The 23,241-nt window shown below is 47.1% G+C and overlaps 2 protein-coding genes across 18 annotated transcripts in view; both read left to right on the top strand.

The window, feature by feature from the left end:
* Ndrg3 (NDRG family member 3) overlaps positions 1–4,801 on the top strand; it is a 63,426-nt gene extending 58,625 nt beyond the window's left edge. For 5 of the 14 annotated variants that reach the window (XM_063283384.1, NM_001013923.2, XM_063283382.1 and 2 more), the window contains 3 exons: positions 446–481; positions 629–680; positions 3,257–4,801. In XM_063283384.1, the coding sequence (XP_063139454.1) occupies positions 446–481; positions 629–680; positions 3,257–3,438 (270 nt within the window). In that variant the 3' untranslated portion in view covers positions 3,439–4,801. Of the gene's footprint in view, positions 1–445; positions 482–628; positions 684–2,123; positions 2,439–2,493 lie in introns of those variants that run through there. The other 9 variants (XM_063283380.1, XM_063283377.1, XM_063283378.1 and 6 more) reach the window with 4 other exon arrangements.
* A 3,945-nt stretch (positions 4,802–8,746) lies between these two features.
* The window catches only part of LOC120101770 (protein NDRG3-like), a 35,527-nt gene continuing 21,032 nt past the window's right edge, over positions 8,747–23,241 (top strand). For 2 of the 4 annotated variants that reach the window (XM_063285113.1, XM_063285112.1), the window contains exons 1-2: positions 20,386–20,467; positions 22,996–23,116. In XM_063285113.1, the coding sequence (XP_063141183.1) occupies positions 20,401–20,467; positions 22,996–23,116 (188 nt within the window). In that variant the 5' untranslated portion in view covers positions 20,386–20,400. Of the gene's footprint in view, positions 8,844–13,303; positions 13,483–20,385; positions 20,468–22,995; positions 23,117–23,241 lie in introns of those variants that run through there. The other 2 variants (XM_039106706.1, XM_039106708.2) reach the window with 2 other exon arrangements.

The raw sequence follows: 23,241 nt of genomic DNA, 5'->3' as shown, positions 1-23,241 counted from the left end.
CCCTAGGAGCCATCTGAGGACTGGGAAGGGACTGGACAGCTCTCCCCACCTGAGGGCATCATACCCTTTGTCATAGAGTCAGAGCAATAAGAGATGAAGGGGACTAGAAAGCAGACATGGTGACATATGCCTGTGCCCAGGTACTCAGGCAAAAGGAAAGGACTGAGCGCTTAGCTTCTTCGGGTACAGGCAGAGCCAGGGTGAAAGGTGTAGCTGGCAACACTGTCAGCCCAACAAGAGGCCTGAAAGCCAGGCCTTAGCATCCTGTGGACAGGCAGCCTGAGTGTCTCTCTCAGGGTTTTGCCCACAGGCATTGCCAGCATCAAGGCAGAGCGTGCACTGACGTGATCCAAAGGTGATGCCCTTAAGTACCTAATCCTGCCCTTCTGACGTAGGATGACGAGGCCACTCCCCTCCACTGACCTTGGTGTTCTTCCTCTTCTAGATGGCAGACTGTGGAGGACTGCCCCAAGTAGTTCAGGTAAGGAAGTGCTCGTAATAGTCACACATACACACACACACACACACACACACACACACACACACACACACACACACACACACACACACACACTGCTACCTCTCTACCTACACAAAAATTATTGCTGTCTTTTGTTTGTCCCCACAGCCTGGGAAGCTCACCGAGGCCTTCAAGTACTTTTTGCAGGGAATGGGCTACAGTGAGTAGTGTCTGTTTTTGATTTATTATAAATGTATAGGTAATAGGATAAGTTTACCATCTAGAGTCACAGTTCGCAGAGCATGTCCCATGTGCTAGTCAGCCCTGAGGTAGAGAACAGCAGAGTACAGAGCCGTCATCCGTCTGTGCGTGTATTACTGAGGCTGATGGCTAAAGGTCCTCGACTAAGACTGATGTTGTTCATTTTCTTTTCTTGTGTTCTTTGAGAGAGGGTGTAGCCCTGGCTGTCCTGAAGCTCTCACCCCATGGACCAGGCTGGCCTCGAACTCAGACCCACCTGCCTCTAGCTCCCGAGTGCAGGGATTAAAGGCGTGTGCTACCATGCTTGCCTTTAAGAAGTGACACTGAGCACACTGAGGCTCAACAGTGTTCAACATGCCTCCCAGGGCAGGCAGTAAACAGCACAGCCAGGGCTGACCCTTCAGAGTCTGTCTCCAGGCTTTCCCACTGAAGCTGTGACTGCCTTAGCCAGGAATCAGAGCATGCAATGCATCTGAGCTCAGCCGAGGCACTCCTGGCCCACAGAAACAAAGCAGAAACTCCAGGAGAAAAGAACAGTGTCATTAGTAAAATCTGTCCTGCCATGAGACAAGCTGGCAGTGTATGTCCACATTGTGTGTTTATGTCATGTGCTACTGTGTTGGCCTATTACCTCTCAGACCCCTGAGCTTTCTCATTTGTCACAGAAATTTACACTTCTCGAGGGGGAAATAGATAAATACCTTTTTTTTTTAAAGATTTATTTATTTATTATATATAAGTACACTGTAGCTGTCTTCAGACACACCAGAAGCGGGCATCAGATCCCATTACAGATGGTTGTGAGCCACCATGTGGTTGCTGGGAATTGAACTCATGACCTCTGGAAGAGCAGTCGGGTGCTCTTAACCTCTGAGCCATCTCTCCAGCCCTAGATAAATACCTTTAACCCCAGTACAGAACACTACCTAGCAGGCAGTATTTCTATCTTTGTCCATTGGGTGGTGACCATTGATGAGCTTCCTCAGAACTGGGCCCTGGGTTCAGAATTGTAGCTGACAGGAAGACCATGTGTGTCTTGTCTAGAGTGGCTGTGTTGTCCCCGTCTGTGAGCTGCTACCAACCAAGCCCACGCACAGCCCTCTGGCTCATCAGGAGGAAGAGTCCCCTCCTTGCCTGTTCTTACCCTTTCCCAAAAATACCCGATGATGCAGCTGGGTCCTAATCCCGGGCAGGGTAACCTGTAGAGCATGGGTGGACTAGGTTCTCTGGTCTGTTTTGAGCAGTGGCATTAAAGTGCTTGCATCAGGCTCTTCTCTGGGACCTTGAAAGAAACGTTCATCCCTGACCGAATACCCTGTCAGCAGCATCTAGGCAGCCAAGGTTGTCACTTAGCCCTTGTGGGTCACTAACCTGCCTTTTCCTGTGTCCATCCTGCTTCCAGTCCCGTATGTGCAGCTCAGTCACCTCAGCAGCGAGTCAGGTACCTTCTTGTGCTGGCCCTGCCCGCCTCCCAACTATGCTCTTCCTGCTGCATTGGCTGCCTGCAGCATGTCCGCGGCTTCCCTGTTCAGTGAGAGCCCGATAGAACAGGGCTCAGTGTGTTCTAGGAGTTTACCCTACAGAGCAGGCCTGATCCCTGTAAGAAAGAGCATTCCGTTGAACTGCCCAGGTAGCCTTGCACCTTCAGCCAGGGTGACAGCCTCAGTGAAAGCTCAGCAGGGAGGGCCGCTTCTTCACCACCACCACCTGTTTGCTAGTCCTTGACATGAGCCCTAGGCGGGAGTCAAAAGGGCCTGCATCCTTGACGCTAGGTAGAATAGCATCTGTGAGCAGAGACCACCACAGACCTGGTGTCCTCTGATCCCTGTGATGGAAAGACAGCAGGGAGATGACTAATGGTCCAAAATACTAGGCAGTGAGTCATTTCAGGTAAGGCCCTGTGCAGGCCATGTTCATGCTGAGAGGATCTTACAGTCAAAGTGGAAACAGTAGCAAAAAAGTCTAAATTAAACACCCCCAGAGTCCCTCCCCTCTCAATCCCTGGACCCAACAACCTGTACCTCATCCTGTGTAGAGATCAGCTCCAAAACACCTTCTCTCCCCTCCACCCATCCGTGTCTCCTTCCCAGAGGGCAACGGTAGCCTGTGGACACGGATGGTAGTCTTGTTGTATCGGGCTTGCACTGTGTTTGTGAAATACCTTCCTACTTGTGTGATTTGTTGTTCTTTCTTTGGTTTAGTCTTGCATGCACTGCAGGTTTTGGGGACCACTATCTGTTCCCAAAGCCACCTTCCTAATCACTGTTTGAATGGCGGGGGCACAGCTAAGAGGCTTTACTCTGTAGGCTTTCCCATCCTACTCTGAAGGAAAATCTGAGGAGAATCCAGACGCAGAGGATCAGAGCAGCCTTGCGTACAGTCACTCACCTAAGCAAATAATGCAAAGTGGGGATCTCTCATGTGACCTGGGCACCATCTTAGGTGGGCTGGGAAAGGTAAAGTCTTTGCTGAAACTTGTAGAGCATCTGGGCTTCCCCAGGCTCCTGCTCCTGACCTCTTGGCTCTTTGTTACAGTACCATCTGCCAGCATGACCCGGCTCGCCCGATCACGAACCCACTCCACCTCAAGTAGCATTGGCTCTGGAGAAAGTCCCTTCAGCAGGTCTGTGACCAGCAATCAGTCAGATGGAACTCAAGAATCCTGTGAGTCCCCTGATGTCCTGGACAGACACCAGACCATGGAAGTGTCTTGCTAAGCAGATGCTCCTCCCCTGGACCATGCAAGTCCCTCCTCCTTGAAATGACCACTCCATAATAGAACATTTCATTCCGTCAGCTGGCCTCCACTTTCTTTCACTCATGCATGGCCACAGCATCTCTCTCTAGTAGGCTGGATTATCATTCTCTCTGCCCTTTTGTATGTACCGAGAACCACACCCATGCCATTACTGTAACATTCCAACACCTTGATCTGATCCGATCTCCATATCTTCTCTTGCCAGCCTTTCCCTGCGCTCCCTCAAATATGTATCTGACGAGACTCTTTAATTCCCAACTCCATGTGTGTGCGAGCACGCGTGTCTGTGTCTGTGTGTGCATAGTTCTGTGATTTTAGACATGCTTTCTTGTAGTGCTTCTGCAAAGGGACTTTTTTGAATTCTCAGTGGCATTTTTAAGGGAAATATGCAGAGTGGATATCTGGGTGGGATAGGCCACAAGATTGGATTTTGGTTCCACTTGGACAACTAACAATATTTGTAGAGTGATTTCAGGAGAGAGCAGGTCTGAGGAATATGTGAGGCTATAGTTACTGTGTGGGCCACTGGTGAGGTAACGATTACACAGATAGGCAGGCAGGGTGGCAGTCACCTCCCCTGTCCACGTGGATTCATACCTGTCATCGTGTAAGTCAGAGGGAGGGATCTGAAGCCTGTGAGTGATGTCTGGTACACTGTGGAGTTTTCTCCAGAGAAGTGGCCTAAGCCCTCGGTTAGCCGAGAAAGATGGAAAGCAAAGCGCCAGGCTTCGCTCTACAGAGAGAAAGTGCTGTCCCTGAAGCATCTGAGTCCACTTACCAGACACCCAGGCATCAGCAGGAAGTGCCTCCTGGTCTGAGGGAGAGCGGTTCTCCATCCCTCGGTCCCAGAGAACAGAGTGATATTTGAAAATGCCATCGATGGTGAGGGTTTTATTGGGGAAGAGGAAGGACCGTTAGCACACACCATCATGGTAAATAAGTGGAGCCTAAGTGTCAGCAGACATGATGAAAGCCAAGTCACCTTGAAGGTGACTTTTCTGGGAAGGTCTTAAGCATGTAATGTCCCTTAATAGGAGGGAAAGGGACAATCTCAGGGCAGCCTTGTCCAGGTAGAAATATTTTGCCCCCCTGTCTGTTGTTGGTGAGGGGTCACACCAGCCAGGGAGACCCTCTGGGAAGAAGCTGCCACACACAAGGACTCTGGAAGGATCCACATGTGAGCCCAGCCAGGGTCATACGGTTCCCAACCTGAGGAAAAGGTTTTTCACACACTCCTTGCTTTCTGCTGAGATAAGAAAGGTGTCACTCTGCAGAGTGTGACTTTTTACAGGTTAAATAAAGCTGTATATGTCTCATTGTTACCTGGCTGTGGTGTCATTTCTCTAAAGCGGCTCTCCAGAGCTTTGTGGGGGGAGGGTTTCCTTTACCAGTTCCAGACTCCATTTTCTTACCTGTGATTACGTATCCCAGTGACTCTTGCAAGAGGGAGAAACGAACACATTAGAATAAATAATGTGTTTGAGATCTTACAGGCAGTTAAGGGGAGACCTGCTGAATTCCCATCTACGTGACATGGCCTACTCCTTTCAAAACTCCCAAGAAGCCTGACAGTGCTGTTTTTAAAGAGAAGTTGCTAGATCCCAAGGAAGCTTGTGCATTTCTTATGTCCCACCATCTCTGGAATTCCTGGTCCACCTGTCATGTAATCATTTGCAACCACTTTCCTGAGTTGCTCTTAAGATAGCAGACTCTAATTCTCCAGAAGCTGCTGTATACTACGTCCTCTAAGAATGGTTTTAGGAGGCCACTGTCTCATCATATACGGTAGAAAGAGCGGTCACTCTGAGAATGGAAGTAGGCTTTCCTTATCTCAGGAATGGGACTCAGGAGGGGATCTGGTGGCAATAACAGGTTTCTAAGATTTCATGGAAACACAGTCTGCTCTCCCCACCTGACTGCCTCCTGGAGACTCGAATTCTTCCGTCTAGCCTTCAGATACCTGCTGGCCCTTCTGACCACCCACTTGCCATACAGAGCAGACTGTTGGCCCTGGACCACAGTCTTCTAGCATGACTGAAGAGAGAACTCTGGATTATCCTCCAAAGACACGGCCAGCTGCTTCATCTCACAAGAGGAGATTCTCAGTTCGAAAAGGAGTATGTACAGCTAGGACCAGATATGAGTGGGCCCTTTGGGTCAGTTCCAAGCTCTAGAACAAAACAAAAAAGCCCACAAAAATCACAATAGACAAGATGGCCCTGCCAGCTCTGCAAGGTCTAACCTGGTGCCTGAGCGGCAGGCAGCAGCTCGTCCTCCACATGAGGTCATCGCAGTGAGAATGGGATTCGAGAGAAGCAAAGCAGCCTGGGTACTGGGCAGTTTCTGCTGCCTTTCTCCAGCACTCTGCCCACCCTCTCGCCGGGACACCACAGACAGTGAGTGCCTATGCACATAGGATGTCACTCAGATGTGTGCCAAATGATCTGATCTCTTGTGCAAAAGTGGCCAGCACCTGGTTATCCTCCGCCTCACTGCTGCTGCCTGGGCCTCATCTTCCCCAGTAGTTGCCATGCCTTGGCCCGACCAGGAAGGGAATGTTGCAGAGTCCTGGAGAGGTGTCCAGCAAAGAGCAGGTCCCCTGTGGCCCAAGGGTCCTGAAGGTTGTGGTCTTGTTGGACTAGAGCAAGGGAGTTGATAGCCTCCAGTGCTCCCTTCACAGCCCTGGGTAGTGAGCCCTGTGGAGCAAGCAAGTCAGTAGTAGGACCCTTCATCACAGGAGACCCCACAAGCTGCATGCTGTGTCTGAGGTCACATAGCTGGTCTGAGTTAGTCCCCCATGCTACCCATGGCAAGCAGAAAGCCAAGCACTTAGCCTGAACCTCATATTCATGGCAGCTCAAATGGAAGAGCTGCCTTGGCAGTGAGCAAATGCCAGCCCCCAGGAGGCAGCAGAACCACCACCCTCACCAAAGCAGCCCAATCCCCAAAGTCAGAGAGAGGAAGGGGCTGTCCAGAGTCAACCCTGGACCACCAGCCTGCTTAGTGTCTGTCTTAATCAGGGTTTGTATTCCTGCACAAAACATCATGATCAAGAAGCAACTTGGAGGGGCTGGAGAGATGGCTCAGAGGTTAAGAGCACTGACTGCTCTTACAGAGGTCCTGAGTTCAAATCCCAGCAACCACATAGTGGCTCACAACCAACTGTAATGTGGTCATATGCCCTCTTCTGGTGTGTCTGAAGATAGTTACAGTGTACTCACATTAAAAAAATTTTTTTAAAAATTAAAAAAAAGGGGTTGGGGATTTAGCTCAGTGGTAGAGCGCTTGCCTAGGAAGCGCAAGGCCCTGGGTTCGGTCCCCAGCTCCGAAAAAAAGAACCAAAAAAAAAAAAAAAATTAAAAAAAAAAAAAGCAACTTGGAGAGGAAAGGTTTATTCAGCTTACACTTCCACATTGCTGTCATCACCAAAGGAAGTCAGGATAGGAACTCACGCAGGGCAGGAACTTGGAAGCAGGAGCTTCTGCAGAGGCCACGAAGGGGTACTGCTTACTGGATTGCTTCCCCTGGGTTGCTCAGCTCGCTTTCTCATCCAGAAAACCAACCCAGGGACGGCACCACCCACCGTGGGCTGGGCCCTCTCTCCTTGATCACTAGTTGAGAAAATGCCTTACAGCTGGATCTCATGGAGGCATTTCCTCCAGGGAGGCTCCTTCCTCTGTGATAACTCCAGCTTGGGTCAAGTTGGCACACAAAACCAACCAGTCCAGTGTTCTTGAACTGAACTGAACCAGTCAGTACAGTGCTGTGATACTGGGGTCCTGTACAGAAACAAATGCTGTTTCTCCAGATGATGAGACAGGGCTGTAAGATGGGGTGGGGTGGGGTGGGGTTAGGGGGTGGGGGGAGCACAGAGGGTTTGTCATCCCTACAAGGCTGTGTCTCTTCTCAGTGGGGACTATTCCAGGACATGGATGTCATCCCATGGCATTGATAAGCAACATCCTCATCCAGGAAACGGGTATCTCTAGGGTAAGGAAGGCACCCACTGTGTCCTCATGCTATTCTGTGAGCTGTGCTTCCAACCCCTGGCAGTACCTGGCCAGCTGAATGGAACCAAACAGGTGAAATTACATCTTGTCCTGCTGAGAGCAAGGAGACCATCTGAAAAGGACTAGAGAACCCAGCCCCCTCACTGAACCACTTACCACAGTGTTGGAAAAGCAGTGTTATCTGAGACACGGTTGATAATGTGTACGGCCTTTTGTGGGCCTCGCTGGCTGTTGGGACCAGGAGCAAGGGATTGTGCAGTCATGACAGATGAAACAGACATTCAAACTGGGAATGGTTCACAAGGTTCACTTATGCCCAGAAGTTTGGAGACAGCCTGGGGAACATAATCCTCAGTTCATAGTGTCATTTAAAAAAGAAAAGAATATTTGAAAACATCTAAGACATGAGTATGTAATTAAAACTGGGAAGGAACCCAACTATGCAAGCGAAGAAGGAAGAGTTCCTGGAAACACTTATCAAAAAGATATTCAAGACCAGGAAGGAAATGTGATCCCAGGGCTGGCTTTCCAGGGCACTATCTATTCAAACCCAAATGTGGGGTGTGGTTATGAGGAAAGGGAACACCAAGAAGGGAAGTGACCAGTCAGTCCCTCAGAGCCTTGCAAGCCACTACTATGTCACATAGACACACACTCCTAGCAATCTTAGCCTGTGTTTTTGACATTTTTAATTGTATTCAGTGTCCCTTCTGTTTGTGACTCCCATCCCAAGACCTCATGGTTCTCCCTTGGCCCAACTCTAACCCTAACCATGGTCCCTGGCATGCCTGGAGAGACCTCAGTGTCTTCCGACTATCCCTGCCACTAAGTAGCAGAATGTGACCCCAGGCCTAAGTAATGGCCGGTTCTCCAGTCCACAGGAACTCAAAGGAGGATCATCAGCAAAGGCTGAAGCTTCCTAGGGAGCTTCCTGAGAAAGGGTGGGGTCCAGACAGACACAAAGGAAATGGAGAAGGCACACACACACATGCTTCAAAGTTGCTACAAAGAGGTGGCAGAGACCAGCTGTGTTCTTCAGAACAGAGCAAAGCCACAGCCAAGGAAAGACCAATACAAAGCAAACACCTACAGCTTGCTAGCAGTCTCTGCCTGTGAAGAAAGGGGTCAGGGCTTGAACCTGACAAGAAGTGGGTTACTCCTGGTGTTGGTCAAGTGTCTGGATCCTAGCTGGATCTATGGGCTGTGTTCCCTCAGTATCTGTCTTTTCTGGTTTCTTTTGGCAGTGTGCTTCTGAGAGACTGCTGAGGAATGATGGGAAGTTTGCCCAGCAGAGGGAAAGCCTGCCCAGCCCAAGATCCAGTACGTCTGGTCCAGGCCAGAGACCTACAAGCAGGTAGGTCATGTGTGTGGGATCGTCAGGCCCTTCCAAGACATCGTGAGTCAATTTGCACCTAGATCTCACTACCTCTCGGACTTTGGCCATCAACTCCTATACTGCCCCAAGCTTCAAGGAGAGCCTATGAACATCCTTCACAGTGAGCCAAACAAGGGCTCCTGGCTTCTGCTGAGCTCGGAGTAGTGGTAAGAACATCCCAGGAGCAGAAAGAAGAGGAAATAGGAGGGGCTGGGCAAGGAGTTCAGCAGCAGAGCACCTGGTTTGCACAGAGGAAGCTATGGGTTCCATCTCTAACCCACACACATAAAACACTTAGCCTCGAAGTCACAGTCTACAGTCCAAGTGGTCAGTGGCCTCACGGACTGAGTGACTACCTTATTGTATAACATAGAAATAGGATATTGACGTTGTTTGCTGCAGGAAGTTCTTGACCTACAAGGTGTTGTGAAGCACTTGACACAAAACCACGTTTCCTGCTGTACATGTATGTTTAATCTATTTTAATTTGGGGGGAATGCACATAAATACACGTATTAATAAATGCTAGAAGCGTTAGATCCCTGTAGCTGGAGTTATAGGCACTTGTAATTTACCTACCTGAAATGGGCTCTAGGGACAAAAGTTAGCCTCGGAGGCAACTCTCTAGTTCCTTCTTTCATATGCATACATACATACATACATACATACATACATACATACATACATACTCTTGCTATTTAGTCTAGGGTGTTCAGGAACTTGCTATTACAGAAAGACTTGCTTTGAATTCCCAATCCTTCTGCATCAGACTCCTTGAAGTTGGGACCACAGGTGTGTACAAACACTCGTGTGGGTTTTAGGTTCTCTTGGCTTAGGGTTGGGGATTTAGCTCAGTGGTAGAGCGCTTGCCTAGGAAGCGCAAGGCCCTGGGTTCGGTCCCCAGCTCCAAAAAAAAAAAAAAAAAAAAAAAAAAATTAAAAAAAAAATGTGTAGCTCATACTTGTGGTAAGTACACTGATCATGTTTGTGCTCCATTAGCCACACACACACACACACACACACACACACACACACACACACACACACACACACACACACCTACACCTTGTTTTTGTTTTTCAAGGCAGAGTTTCTGTAGTTCTGGCTGTCCTGGAACTTGCTCTGTAGACCAGGCTGGCCTTGAACTCACAGAGATCTGCCAGCCTCTGCCTCAAAATTGCTGGGATTAAAAGTGTGCACCACCACTACCTGGCTCTATGACTTCTCTTTACCTCTCCAATCCTTCCTCTTCCTCTCCCTCTCTACTTTAACATCAAAGTGTGTGTGCGTGTGTGTGTGTGTGTGTGTGTGTGTGTGTGTGTGTGTGTGTGTACTCATGGGTTTGTGTAGCTTATGTTCCACAAATGAGAGAGAAAACATGCAACCTCTTATTTTATGAAGCACAATGATCTCTAACTGCATACATTTTCCTGAAATTATGGACAAATGAAACTCCATTGCATGTACATGATACTTTTTCTGTTTCCATTCATTTGTTCATGGACACCGAGGCTGACTCTAAAGCTTGCCTATCATGAAGATGATAAAATAGAGATGTACAGGGCTACCATGGTTTATTGACTTGAATTTCTTCAGGTGTGTATGAAGGAACATAAGAATAATAATTTTCTAAGATATCGCTGAGCAAAAGTCCCAGCATTTAAGATAGCTGAATAAACAAATCATCCTAGAAATTTTAATATTTTTATGTCAAAACTATAGGTTTAGGTCTAGTTCTTATTACCTGAAACAGCCCATAAATGTTTGCTTTTTTTTTTTTTTTAATAAAAATCACTTTATTGGACTGGAGAGATGGCTCAGAGGCTAAGAACACTGACTGCTCTTCCAGAGGTCCTGAGTTCAATTCCCAGCAACCACATGGTGGCTCACAACCATCTGTAATGGGATCTGATGCCCTCTTCTGGTGTGTCTGAAGATAGCTACAGTGTACTTATATACATAAATAATATTTTTTTTTAAAAAAAATCACTTTACGGGGTTGGGGATTTAGCTCAGCGGTAGAGCACTTACCTAGCAAGCGCAAGGCCCTGGGTTCGGTCCCCAGCTTCGAAAAAAAGAAAAAAAAAATCACTTTACTGTAGAATTTGAAAATAAAAATATCGCACGTATTAATATAACCACTCAAACAAGCGCTTGCCTAGACCCAAAGTCTGTCCATCACAGTGAACTCCTGCACAGTTAGAGCAGCCATTCAGAAGCCATAGAGTTTCACTTCGGATTTTACACTTTCCCTCGCAATTACATTTTATATATGTCCACACACACAAAACAAAAAACCCATGATAGAGTGAAAACTAGAAAAAGGTAATTTATTTTTCATGACCTGTGCCCATTACTTCTTCTTGTCCTTCCTCACCGTGTAATAACACTCTTCCCTAGTCTCCTGTCTACGTGTTATATCCACACACTTGTATACAGTAGAGACTAGGATCTGGGGAGAACATGCAGTTTTCTCAACAACTGGGTTCTGTTTATATAAATCTCTTCTAAAATCGCATCTTGATTTAGAGTTTGAATAGCATCTTAGGGTTCTCTAGAGAAACAGGAGCAATTATGTGTGCATATGGCTATCACGCATGCGTAGGTACACAAATTGACTATAAGGAATCTGCGTGTGTGGACGTGAAGCTGCAAAGGTGAACTGGTGAGAAGGGAGAAGACCTGTGGAGAGTTGTTGCCCAGGGCGGTACTGAGCTTCATGGCCATGGTGTTTTGAATAGCATCCCTGTCACGCTCACACATGTGACCACTTGGCCCTCAGTTGGAGGTCCTGTTTCGGGAGGCTGTGGAACCTTTAGAGGTAGAGCCTTGCTAAAGGAGTATGTCACCGGGAACAGACTGAGAGTTTTTAGCCTTACCCCACTTCCAACTGGGTTGAAGACATGATCTCCCAGCCTCTTATAACTGCTCTGATGCCTCCCCTCCCACTGCGGACTCACCCTCTGGAACAGGGGACTAAACTAAACTTTTCCATAAGTTGCTTTTGCTCAGGATGTTTTTACCACAACAGCAAAAAGTAACTAATAACAGTGTAACTGGGCCAGGTCCCCAACTATGGAGCACTACAGCCGGGGAGAACACTAAACATTTCGTGCAGTTAGTCACTCACTGTTTCTCTTCTCATCGTGGACTACGTCTGTAAAGACTGAAGGAAGAAAAGACACAGTTTAGGCTGACATTGCCAACGAGGGTTTTGGACTGAGTGTGGCATATGAGAAGACTGGGAGCCGTGACTGGTGACAAGCAGAAACAGGAATTGAAAAGTGTTGGCAGAACCAGGCTGAAAAAGTGTGAGAGGCGAAGGTGGGGAGCCATGGCAAGTCAGAGGGCAGAGGCTAAGGAGCAGATTCACCGCTTCCTGTGAGAGCCAACGCAACCGGAAGCGAGGCTGTCCCTCTACAAAGGGTGCAGCAGTAGGAATTGTATCAGAGATTCCTGAAGTGGGGCTGAGAAGACCCCACCCATCCCTAAGGGTCTGTAGAAAGTTAATAATCACTGAGGGGGGAGGAAACACAGTTCCCCTGCGGTACAGTCATTGATAGCATTCCCATGTGCCTGTAAGTGACTCATGTTACAAAAAGCAACAACGTGAAGCTTACACACACACACACAAATACATAAACACACAAACACACACAATTCATATATAACATTGGAAAACTCATACGATAGCCTAATTATTAGAAAAAATAACATTTCATATTAGCAAAAACAATTGCTAGAATGGAGAAGAAATATTGTCAGGCATTAGGCGATCATGGTTTAACTGGTCTCAGAGATAAAGGACCAGTGATACTGTGACGGCATGTTTAACCAAAGGGAAAGGACATGAGAAAGTCCAAAGTTGGGCTGGAGAAATGGCTCAGTGGTTAAGAGCACTGATTGCAGGGTTGGGGATTTAGCTCAGTGGGCCCTGGGTTCGGTCCTCAGCTCCAAAAAAAAAAAAAAAAAAAAAAAAGCACTGACTGCTCTTCCAGAGGTCCTGAGTTCAAATCCCAGCACCCACATGGTGGCTCACAACCATCTGTAATGAGATCTGATGCCCTCTTCTGGTGTGTCTGAAAACAGCTACAGTGTACTCATATATAATAAATAAAAAAATAAATCTTTTAAAAAAAAAAGAAAGTCCAAAGTTGCTGGTTATCAAACTGGTGCCACCCTGGCTCAGGTTCTACCAGGCTCTCTGGTTAGGATGCCATCTGGGTGACAGGGTAGGCAGTCGTCACAGATGGAGATGTCGGCCACCTGGATGAGCTTAAGTTGTATCATAAGCCTGGAGTGCAACGGGATGTGTCCCTAAAGTACACCACCGCAGAGATGGACACCAGAGCCCGTGAGAGGTCGCTTCGAGTTCTGCCCTCTGAGCACAGGCTGCCATTGTGGGTCACATTCTAGAATGCTGGGGTGACAGTCCCTGGAGAAAGCCAGTCAGGCAGATGAGGGTTGAGCAGAACAGGAAGATGGCAACTTACACCCTGTAGTCTGACAATCGTATCAGCTCCACAGCGGAGACCTCTGCCTGCTTCCCCACATGGAGTCTCCTTCAGTCTGCTCGTGCACTAGTTTACAGCAGATATGTGTCCAAATCCCTGTGGAGGTGAGCGCCTCCCCTCTCTCCACACTGTTGCTCGCAGACAGTTTTCATTCCCATTCTTCAAAGAGGAAGATGAATTCTGAGACACCGACAATGCAAAGCAGGAGACCAAAGTAGGGCGACACTCATTTTCCTCTCAATAACATGACCTCGTTTCCCTTGTGGCTGGATAAAACTCCATTGTACGGACTCATCACGCTTCCTTCATCCATCTTGACGACAGCCACGTGGGTGACAGGCGAGATGGAATCCCAGCGCAGTTTTTAATCGACATTTCCCTGCTAGGTCAGAATGTGTTGGTTTTATTTCTATGTATTATTACAGCGTGTATACTGTGAAGGGAAGGGTTGTCGTGCACATGCTTCGGCACATGTGGATGCGAAGACGGTTTTGTTGGCTCTTTCCACATTTACTCGGGATCAGACTGGTGTTACCGGCTCTGGCCGCAAGTACCTCAGCTGCCGAGCTACCTCACCAGCCACGGACTGGCTGCCCCTGACAACTGTCCAATCCGCATGCTCCTTCGTTACCTTCATGAGTTCTTTATACAAAGCACTAACTTCGATGTTTCATTAATGAATTCGATGTTTTGTTTTCTGTGCACTGACGTTTTGCCTGAGTGTATGCTTGTGTGATGGTGTCAGATCTCAGAGTCAGGGGCAGGTGAGAGATGCCATGTGGGGACTGGGAATTAAACCTGGGTCCTCTGGAAAAACAGTCGGTGTTCTTAGCTGATGTCTCGAGCACCTAACTTGGATGTTTTAAAAGTTATTCTTCTTCCATTTTATCTGCTTATTTATAGCCTGTGTGCCTCAGTGCCCTGAGGAGACAAGACGTTGTGTGGGGTTCTGTCCCTCCACTTTGTGCTTCTGGGAATTGAACTCAGGCCATAGGCTCGCCATCAAGTGCCTCTACTCACTGAGCCATCTTGAGGGCCCTCCAATTTTAATTTGCGGGGTTTTTTTGTTTGTTTGTTTGTTTGTTTGTTTCTAAAGCAGTGTTTCTCTGTAAGCCTGACTGACTGTCCTGGAACTCAGAAGTTTGTCTGCTTCTTCCTCCTCAGTGATGGGATTAGCGGGTCATATCTTACATGTAATTAAAATATTACATGTGTGTATGAGTGTGCACATGTGGATATGCCAAGTGCTTGTTGTTGGTCAGACAACAGCTTGTGGTGACCCGTTTAGGGTCATCTTTAATTGACTCTCAGGGCTTTTTATTTCCTTTTTTTGCATGTGTATATGTGATATGTGTGCATGACTATGCAAGGTCATATGTGTGCATCCCTGTGTGTGGGCATGAACAAAACAAGGAGAAAAACTGCAAAGCCAGCACTTGTTGTCTTAGTTAGGGTTTTACTGCTGTGAGCAGACACCATGACCAAGGCAACTCTTATAAAGAAAGCGTTTTATTGGGGCTGGTTTACAGGTTCAGAGGTTCAGCCCATTATCACCAAGGTTGGAGCATGGCAGCCTGCAGGCAGACATGGGGCTGGAGTTCAGCATCTTGTTCTGAAGGCAGCTAGGAGGAAACTGGCTTCCAGGCAGCTAGGATGAGGTCTTGAAGCCCACACCCACAGTGGCACACTTCCTCCAACAGGGCCACACCAACTTGAACAAGGCCACACCCACTACAAGGCCACACCTACTTGAACAAGGCCACACCTACTTGAACGAGGCCACACCTACTCCAACAAGGCCACACCTACTCCAACAAGGCCATACCTACTCCAACAAGGCCTCACCTACTCCAACAAGGCCACACCTCCATATAGTGCCTCTCCCTGGGCCAAGCATGCACAAACCTCACATTTGCACTTCCTTTTATGTTTCATCCACAGGCTTGTTCATTTGAAGTGAATTTTTTTACAAATAGTATCTTGAATTCTTTGCATTTCTTTGGATTTGTTGACTGAGGAGCTGACAGGGGTCGTGTTGCCTTCTCGTGTCTGGTTCTGGACTGCAAGTCCCGCATCTGTTGGCTGTCTCTTTCTAGTTTGTTCTGAGGTCTTCTTAGTAGGCATCCTCCTCTTGAGGGCTCAATCTTCAGTGCCATTCAGAGATGAGAGAGTAATTTTAATAGCAATGGGACCAAACCAAACTGGATATGGAAATGCATTATAAATTAAAGCCAATCACCAGAGAGAGAGAGAGAGAGAGAGAGAGAGAGAGAGAGAGAGAAACCACAGAGCAGAAAAGAATAAATCATGGAATTCTGCAGTTATATAGAATGAGCTGTGAAGTTAAAAACTAGTTAGGATAAGTGTAAAAGCAGTACAGGAATGAAATAAAGGAAATGCGTCTGGAAGGGTCAGTAGGGAAGAAGCCAGGTCAAACAGAAGAAGAGAAAAAATATATCAGGCACGACAGCTCGCGTGAGGCCTTATACACCCAGCATTCTGGAGACCAAGGCAGGAGGAGCTGTGTAAATTAAAAGTTGTGGGATCTGTCGGAGACAGAAAAGGGAGGAGAGAGGAGAGAAAGAGACAGAGGAGAGATGGAAATGGTGAGGGAGAGAGGGGAGGGGGAGAGAGAGGGGGAGAGGGAAAGGGAGAGGGGGAGAAGGGGGAGAGAGAGAGAGAGAGAGAGAGAGAGAAGGAAAGGGAGAGGGAGGGAGAGAGGAAGAGAGGGAGAGAGAGAGACAGAGACAGAGAGAGACAGAGAGAGACAGAGAGAGAGAGACAGAGAGACAGAGAGAGAATATGCAATAAAGAAAAACAGAGCAATTCCTAAAGTTGTCCTCTTGCTGCCACACACACCATGCTTCCCACACACACTATAATAAATAAATAAGTGTAATTATGTAAGAAAATATATGTCAAAATCAGGATGTGGTGGCTCATGCATATTAACCCCAGTACTTGGGAGGCAATAGCAGCAGGCTCGCCTCAAGGCCAGCCATGAGATCACAGCTAGAGCTTGTCTAAAACAACTTCAAAGACAGTCACAAGAAGAAAACAAAAACAAAAAAGCTTTTTAGAAATAAAAGTTAAACTAAAAGTGAAAACAGAGGAAAGGCAGACTTGGGGCAGGAGGAGCCTGGAGCTCTTTCTGGTGCAGGACAAGAGGAGGCTGGAGCTGCTCCTCCTGTGTCTACAAATACCACAGCCTGTGCTGGGGGTGGGGTGACCTGTTGCGTTAGGTCTCTTGGCTTGCTTACCATCTGAGTAGTGCTAAGCCTGGACCAATCAAGGGCGGATGTCTGACAGATGCCTCCATATAAAAGCTTCTTTCTGTGTTTACCAGGAGCCCCTGATAGTCACACTTTGCATTTCAACCTAGGGGCCAAATGGATTCTCACTGCAGATTCCTTTCCCTCCCCCGAAATTTGAATACCATGGGATAGCTAATGTCTAAGCAAAGGGGGATCTTTTGAGTGTGTTGGAGAATAGGAACCAAACAGATCTGTACTGGAAAATCGGTCACAGTGTCCCCATATCTCACCCACCGAGATAGCTGTACAAATCAAGCTTTGAGATTCTCAGCATGCAAGCATTAAGCTATGTGACAGATGATTTCAGACATGGTCACATGCAGATCACTGACAAGGGCTTCTGAGTCTTTTTTTTTTTTTTTCGGTTCTTTTTTTTTCGGAGCTGGGGACCAAACCCAGGGCCTTGCGCTTCCTAGGCATGCGCTCTACCACCGAGCTAAATCCCCAACCCCAGCTTCTGAGTCTTAATGGGGATCGGCTATCACAGTGATAGGATCTGATCTCTCCACAGAGGGTGAGCCAGCCACTGACTACTGTGCCCTTAACTGCCCAAGCTTCATGCCACAGACCTTATCACACGTCCAGATGTGAGCTGCTGTCTCCACACTCATCTCACATGGCTGTCTCACACCCAGAAACTATGGCAGGATGCTACCAGATGTGTGACTGGTCCTTGCTTTTAGGTTCCCAGAATAGTTCAGTCTCAAATAACCACCCGTTTCTCAAGATAGGACCTTTCCTAGTGCTGGCTTGTCACAAGGGAGGAGTAGTCACTATAACACCAAATTCCCCCACTGGATTTTTAAAAAGAATTTATTTTTAATTTATGTGTATGAGGGCTTTGCCTGTGAATATGTGCGCTGCGTGCATGCCTGATGCCCAGGGAGTGCAGAACAGCATGTCAGATCTTCTGGAACTAGAACTACAAACAGCTATGAACCTCCAGGCAGGTGCTGGAAACTGAACCTGGGTCCTCTTCAAGAGCTGCAAGTGCTCTTAACCACTGAGCTGTCTCTGTAGACTCCAACCCCAGTGGATTTAAGACACACAAAACTGCAGGCTTGCCCTGTGGTTAAGCTGCCAGTCTCTTCACCGGGAATGGTTGGCTTACTTTCTGGATGTGGTCTCTGCTTCCTCCCTGCACATACACGGCTACAAGAGATAGAGCCCGGGGTTGGGGATTTAGCTCAGTGGTAGAGCGCTTGCCTAGGAAGTGCAAGGCCCTGGGTTTGGTCCCCAGCTCCAAAAAAAAGAACCAAAAAATAAAAAAAATAAAAAAAGAGATAGAGCCCTTGGTCAATCTGTTTGTCCCTTTCCCTATGCATCCCTCAAGCTTGTCCAGGCATACCAACCGTTCTGTCTCCTCAGTTGTGATCTCTTTCTTTCTTTCTCTCTTTCTTTCTCTCTTTCTTTCTCTCTTTCTTTTTCTTTCTTTCTTTCTTTCTTTCTCTCTTTCTCTCTTTCTCTCTTTCTCTCTTTCTCTCTTTCTTTCTTTCTTTCTTTCTTTCTTCCTTTTGTCTTTGGAAGCAAAATAGCTTCATCATATCTACCCCCAACTCTTCCTGTTCCTCCCAGGTACCCTAACATGTCCCCATCCTCTCCTTTTTAAATTCTTTCTGTCCTCCCTTATTATGAAAAAAAATCATGCAGCCACAGGAGTTTTTAATTTCTCCTTCACAAACCCTGTGCTTTCTTCCAAGTCAGCTCACATCTGTTTCTACCCCCATGTCTCCTCCATCATTTTAAACCATCACTAGCCTTCGAGAAAAGAAATCAGTGACAGAAAGCAACATGCCTGACTTTATCTACTCCAACCTGGGCTTTGATATACTGGTGTCTAACAGGGTGTGGCGGTGCACAGGGGACGCTGAGGTAAGATGATCATGAGTTTGAGGCCACCTGAATTGTTTAGCAAGACTCTCAGAAAAGAAAAGCAAAACATTAAAGGACAAGACCATGAAGCCTCCTGTATATGGTAGCTCATGTGTATAATCTCAGCACACGGGAGGATGGACCAGGAGGGTCATCATGAACACAGGACATTCTACAGTACAGACTTACCTATTTATTTGAGGGGCACACAGCACACATGTGGAAGCCATGAAATATCTTGAAGGGATTGGTTCTTTCCTTCCACCACATGAGGTCTGAGGATCGAAATCAAGTGGTCAGGCTTGGCAGAAATGCCTGCAGGGCTGTGCCATCTCGCTGGCTTGTGCTGTGGAGATGTGGCAATATCCGGTCAGCTTGACACACTCTTCTGTGGCCCCCAGCAAAGATGCAGTTCACTGTCGAGATGGAGTTACGTTGAAAGGCCTTTGTGGGACATTTGTGTTTAAGATAGGTTCTCTAATGCAGGTAAATTCCTGGTCCAGCCAAGGATGACTTTGAACTTCTAATCCTCTCGCCTCCGGCTCCTGAGTTCTGTCATTGAAGTCGTTTATCACTAAGCACAGTGGTTTTTGCATTTGAAATCTACCTAATGTGAGACTGACGGATGCAGGTATCATCAGCAGAGATGCATTAGTTAATCAGATTGTTTATTTTTTAGGAATGTTAAAACTGGAATAGAGAAAATAAATCTCAGTATTCTGCTTCTCTTCCTTTCCTGTCCATCATTCTCCATGCTGTAGGCACCCCCACACAAACAATTACAAACCTTTCTGGCTTTACTCGGTTCCCTGAGCTGAGCTCTACTCTAACAGCTTCTCAACTTACTTTTCCTTCGTTTCATGTCTCATGGGACAGGTGGAACAAACTGCCCAGCACCTTAAACCAGGAGCAGTCCAGGGTGTCTCGGGACTTACGGACACACAACAAGGACCAGGAGTGAGAGTGGTGACACATCACCTAACAGCTACCAGGGTTACTCCAGTTTCAGGAGAAGCACCAAGTCACAGATACGCTCTCTCTGTCTCAAACACAGTTCCTAGAGAGGGATGCTGATGGCACATGACCAGATACCTTCCCGCCTCTAGGAAGGTTCTAGTCTAGGAATGTATTCTATGAACACGACAGCCAAGAGTCACTGCTCTAAGGGACAGGTGGTGTGAGACAGGCAGGAAAGGAGAGAGATTCTATGCCAATATACCTTTCAGTGTCTACTAGGTGTGGTTTGGATGGCGTGTGATACTGAGGGCTAGAGAGATGGTTCAGTGCTTAAGAAGGGTTAGGCTCTTGCAGAGGACCAGGGTTTGGTTCCCAGCACCCATATGGCAGCTCACAACTTCCTGTAACTTCAATTCCTGGGTATTCAGTGCCACCTTCTGGCCTCTGGGGGGCATCGGGCACACATATGGAGCACAGACAATATTCAGGAATTCACATATACACACATAGTAAAGCCTTAGGCCAGGTATAGTGATTCAAACCTTTAATTCCAACAGTCACTCAGGAGGCAGAGGCAGGTAGATCTCTGTGAGTTCCAACCTAGCCTGGTCTACATAGTGGATTTAGGGCCTACCAGGGTACTTAGTGAGACCCTACCTAAAAAAGTAAAAAGGAGACTGAGACAGTTTACTGATAAATAGTTTATTAGAAGAATTATTGATGCCACGAATAGACCAACAGGCAACAGTACAGTGGGAGTCTCTAGAGAGAAATCAGAGCCCATATGGCAGAAAAGGAGGCTTACCTTATATTCTTGGAATGGTGGGGAAGTCAGAGCAAGAACCTTCAGCTGGGCTTTCTGATTACCAGGCAGGAAGCATGAGAGGGGATGGAGAAGAGGATGTGTGTGGTACCAATGCCCCTGTGAGGTTAGCTCACTTCCCAGGTAAGAAATCCTGACACTGGGATGACACTGGGATGTCTGTTAGCTAAGGACTCACAGATGATGTCATACTGTAGTACCTGCCAGCCTTGAAGAGAAATGCTTGATTCTAATGATATATTCTTACACCACTGAAATGGTCTACAGCGAGACATGCATTCAGAGCTTTGAAACCTGTGACTTTTTACCCACAAAGAACTTCATGTTTCCATTTCCTTAGCTGTGCTCCCAAGTTTTTCCTGGCTCCTTATCCAACTGGCTGATCCCCTCCCCACAACCAATTACAAATTCACTTTCAACACATATACCTGGCCTCATGGTGAGGTTTCTCAGATGAAAAGTGAGACCTTTTCTGTGTGTTTGTTGTCTATCTCAAAAGAAGACCTAGAGAGTGGGAATACTAGGTATAACAGCATCTCTCTGGTGAGCTTATAGCTCCTGAAGACTTCCTAAGACCTTACACTGTCTTGTTATAGGAGCATGACATAGAAACACCCCATGGTATGGTCCATGTCACCATAAAGGGCTCCCTGAAGAGAAATAGACCATTTATCCTGACATACCATGACATTGGGCTCAACTGTATGTATTTGATTTTGCACATTCCCTTTTTAAGAGGAAATAGTTTAATTTCGAGTGTGTGAGTGTTTGCCTGCATGGATACATGGGCACTACATACATGCAATCCCCGTGGGAGCCAGAAGAGGATGTTGGATACCCCTCCCCCCAGAACTGGAGATACTGATGATTGCCAGTCATCACAGTAGTGCTGGAACGGAACCTTGGTGCTCGGCAAGAGCAGTAAGGGCCGCTAAGCACTGAACTCTCTCTCCAGCCCCAAACAGCTCCCTTGAACCATGCGTAATCTTTGTATTAAAGAGCATAATAACAGACTTCTAATAAAACGCACGCATCTCTCTTCTCCTCTTAAAACCCTTATTAACGGGAGGTTAATATTCCTGGGGTATGAGCTGGGTCAAGTATGGTGGGGCATCTGGAAGTACATTTTAGAAATTAGAACTGAGGTCTGCTTTATTTATTTATGTATTTATGTATTTATGTATTTATGTATTTATGTATTTATGTATTTATGTATTTATGTATTTATGTATTTATGTATTTGTGTATTTATGTATTTATGTATTTATGTATTTATGTATTTATGTATTTATGTATTTATGTATTTATGTATTTATTTATTTATTTATTTATTTTTGAGACAGGGTCTCTCCATCTCTGTCTGTCTCTGTCTCTCTGTCTCTCTGTCTCTCTCTTTCTCTCTCCATAGCTCCAATGACCTGGAACTCACTATGTAGACCAGACTTTCCTTCAACTTACAGAGATCTGCCTGCCTCTGCCTCCCATGTGCTAGAATTAAAGGTGCGCACCGTCATGTCCAGCCTTGAAGGCTGATTTTTATTCATGTCTTAGGTTAGAAAGCCCAGAGTTTTGAATTCAGTAGTAAAAATATTCTTCCGGGGCTGGGGATTTAGCTCAGTGGTAGAGCGCTTACCTAGGAAGCGCAAGGCCCTGGGTTCAGTTCCCAGCTCCGAAAAAAAGAACCAAAAAAAAAAAAAAAGTATTCTTCCAATGGGCTTTTCTGCCTAGTATAGATTGAACATCCTTAGTCCAGTAATTCAGAATCTAAAATGCTATGAGTCTGACACTGAATGCGGACAGAAAACAGCTAGATACACCACAGGCCCAGCAGAACTACAATTGCTTGACCTGTGTTCTTGTTCCCTGTGAGTCCCCGACTTACAAAGACGAAGGGCCCACTTTAACAGTCACTTCAGACTATGTGCATTAGGCGTATGTAAGACAAAGTCTGCTTGATGTTCATCTTTAGATCAGTCCCCAAGACGTCTCATTCTGTTTCCACAAATATATCCAAAGCTGAAATCCTCACCGAATTAGCCACCAAGCATTTTACAAGTGGCTTTTCAACAAACAGTATAGAATTAGGATCTAGATGTGGGACCAGGCTCTGCTCACCTTCATGCTGCTCTGCCTTTCAGAGTGTTGGTTGACAGCCCAGGGCTGAGTCTTAGCCTGAGAAGTGAGGAAGGACCTGTACTGAGAGGGTTAAGAATGAGGCAGCATCTCCTCCAGGCACACAGCAGTCCTGACAATGGAGAGCCCGATGTGGTGGGTGTCAGCAGCTGAGGATAGCCCTAGCCACGGTCAGGGAGCTCAGAGTCCTTCCTCATCCGGTGGAGGGACAAGGTGCATAGAAGACAGCATTGTGGGTAGAAGATTGTTTTGTCACCACCAGGAAACCCAGCAAATATCCCCAAGATGCTTTCTGCTCTGAGCCCATTGCATGGAATTGAGAACCACTCATCCTCCAGGCACTGAGGTGCTCCCTACAGAGTCTTCCTTGGGCGTCTTGAGGCACAGGCTGTGTGCAGACTCCTCACTCGAGTGGGCTGCTGAGGAGAAGGGACTGAGAGGACACTGGTCAGCTTTGCAGAGCTGAGGGGAAGCAGGGAGAACTGGGGAACCGATGCACAGGAATCCTTGTCTCATAGATAAATCCTGCTTCAACACGTTCTTCAACTTTGAGGATATGCAAGAGATCACCCAGCACTTTGCTGTCTGTCACGTGGATGCCCCAGGCCAACAGGAAGCAGCACCCTCCTTCCCAACAGGGTAAGTAAGGCCCCAGGGAAGCTCTGTGGGAGGCATGCAGGCCAAAGAGCTGTGGGTGGCTGTAGGGGACTGAATGCTGTGCCCCCTTCCACTTGATGGCGTCACACGCACGGGTGGTATTGCTT

Source organism: Rattus norvegicus, chromosome 3, assembly GCF_036323735.1.
Source record: "Rattus norvegicus strain BN/NHsdMcwi chromosome 3, GRCr8, whole genome shotgun sequence".
NCBI lineage: Eukaryota > Metazoa > Chordata > Mammalia > Rodentia > Muridae > Rattus > Rattus norvegicus.
The sequence above is the reverse complement of the archived record's forward strand: the minus strand, read 5'-3'. Positions and strand labels throughout refer to the sequence as shown.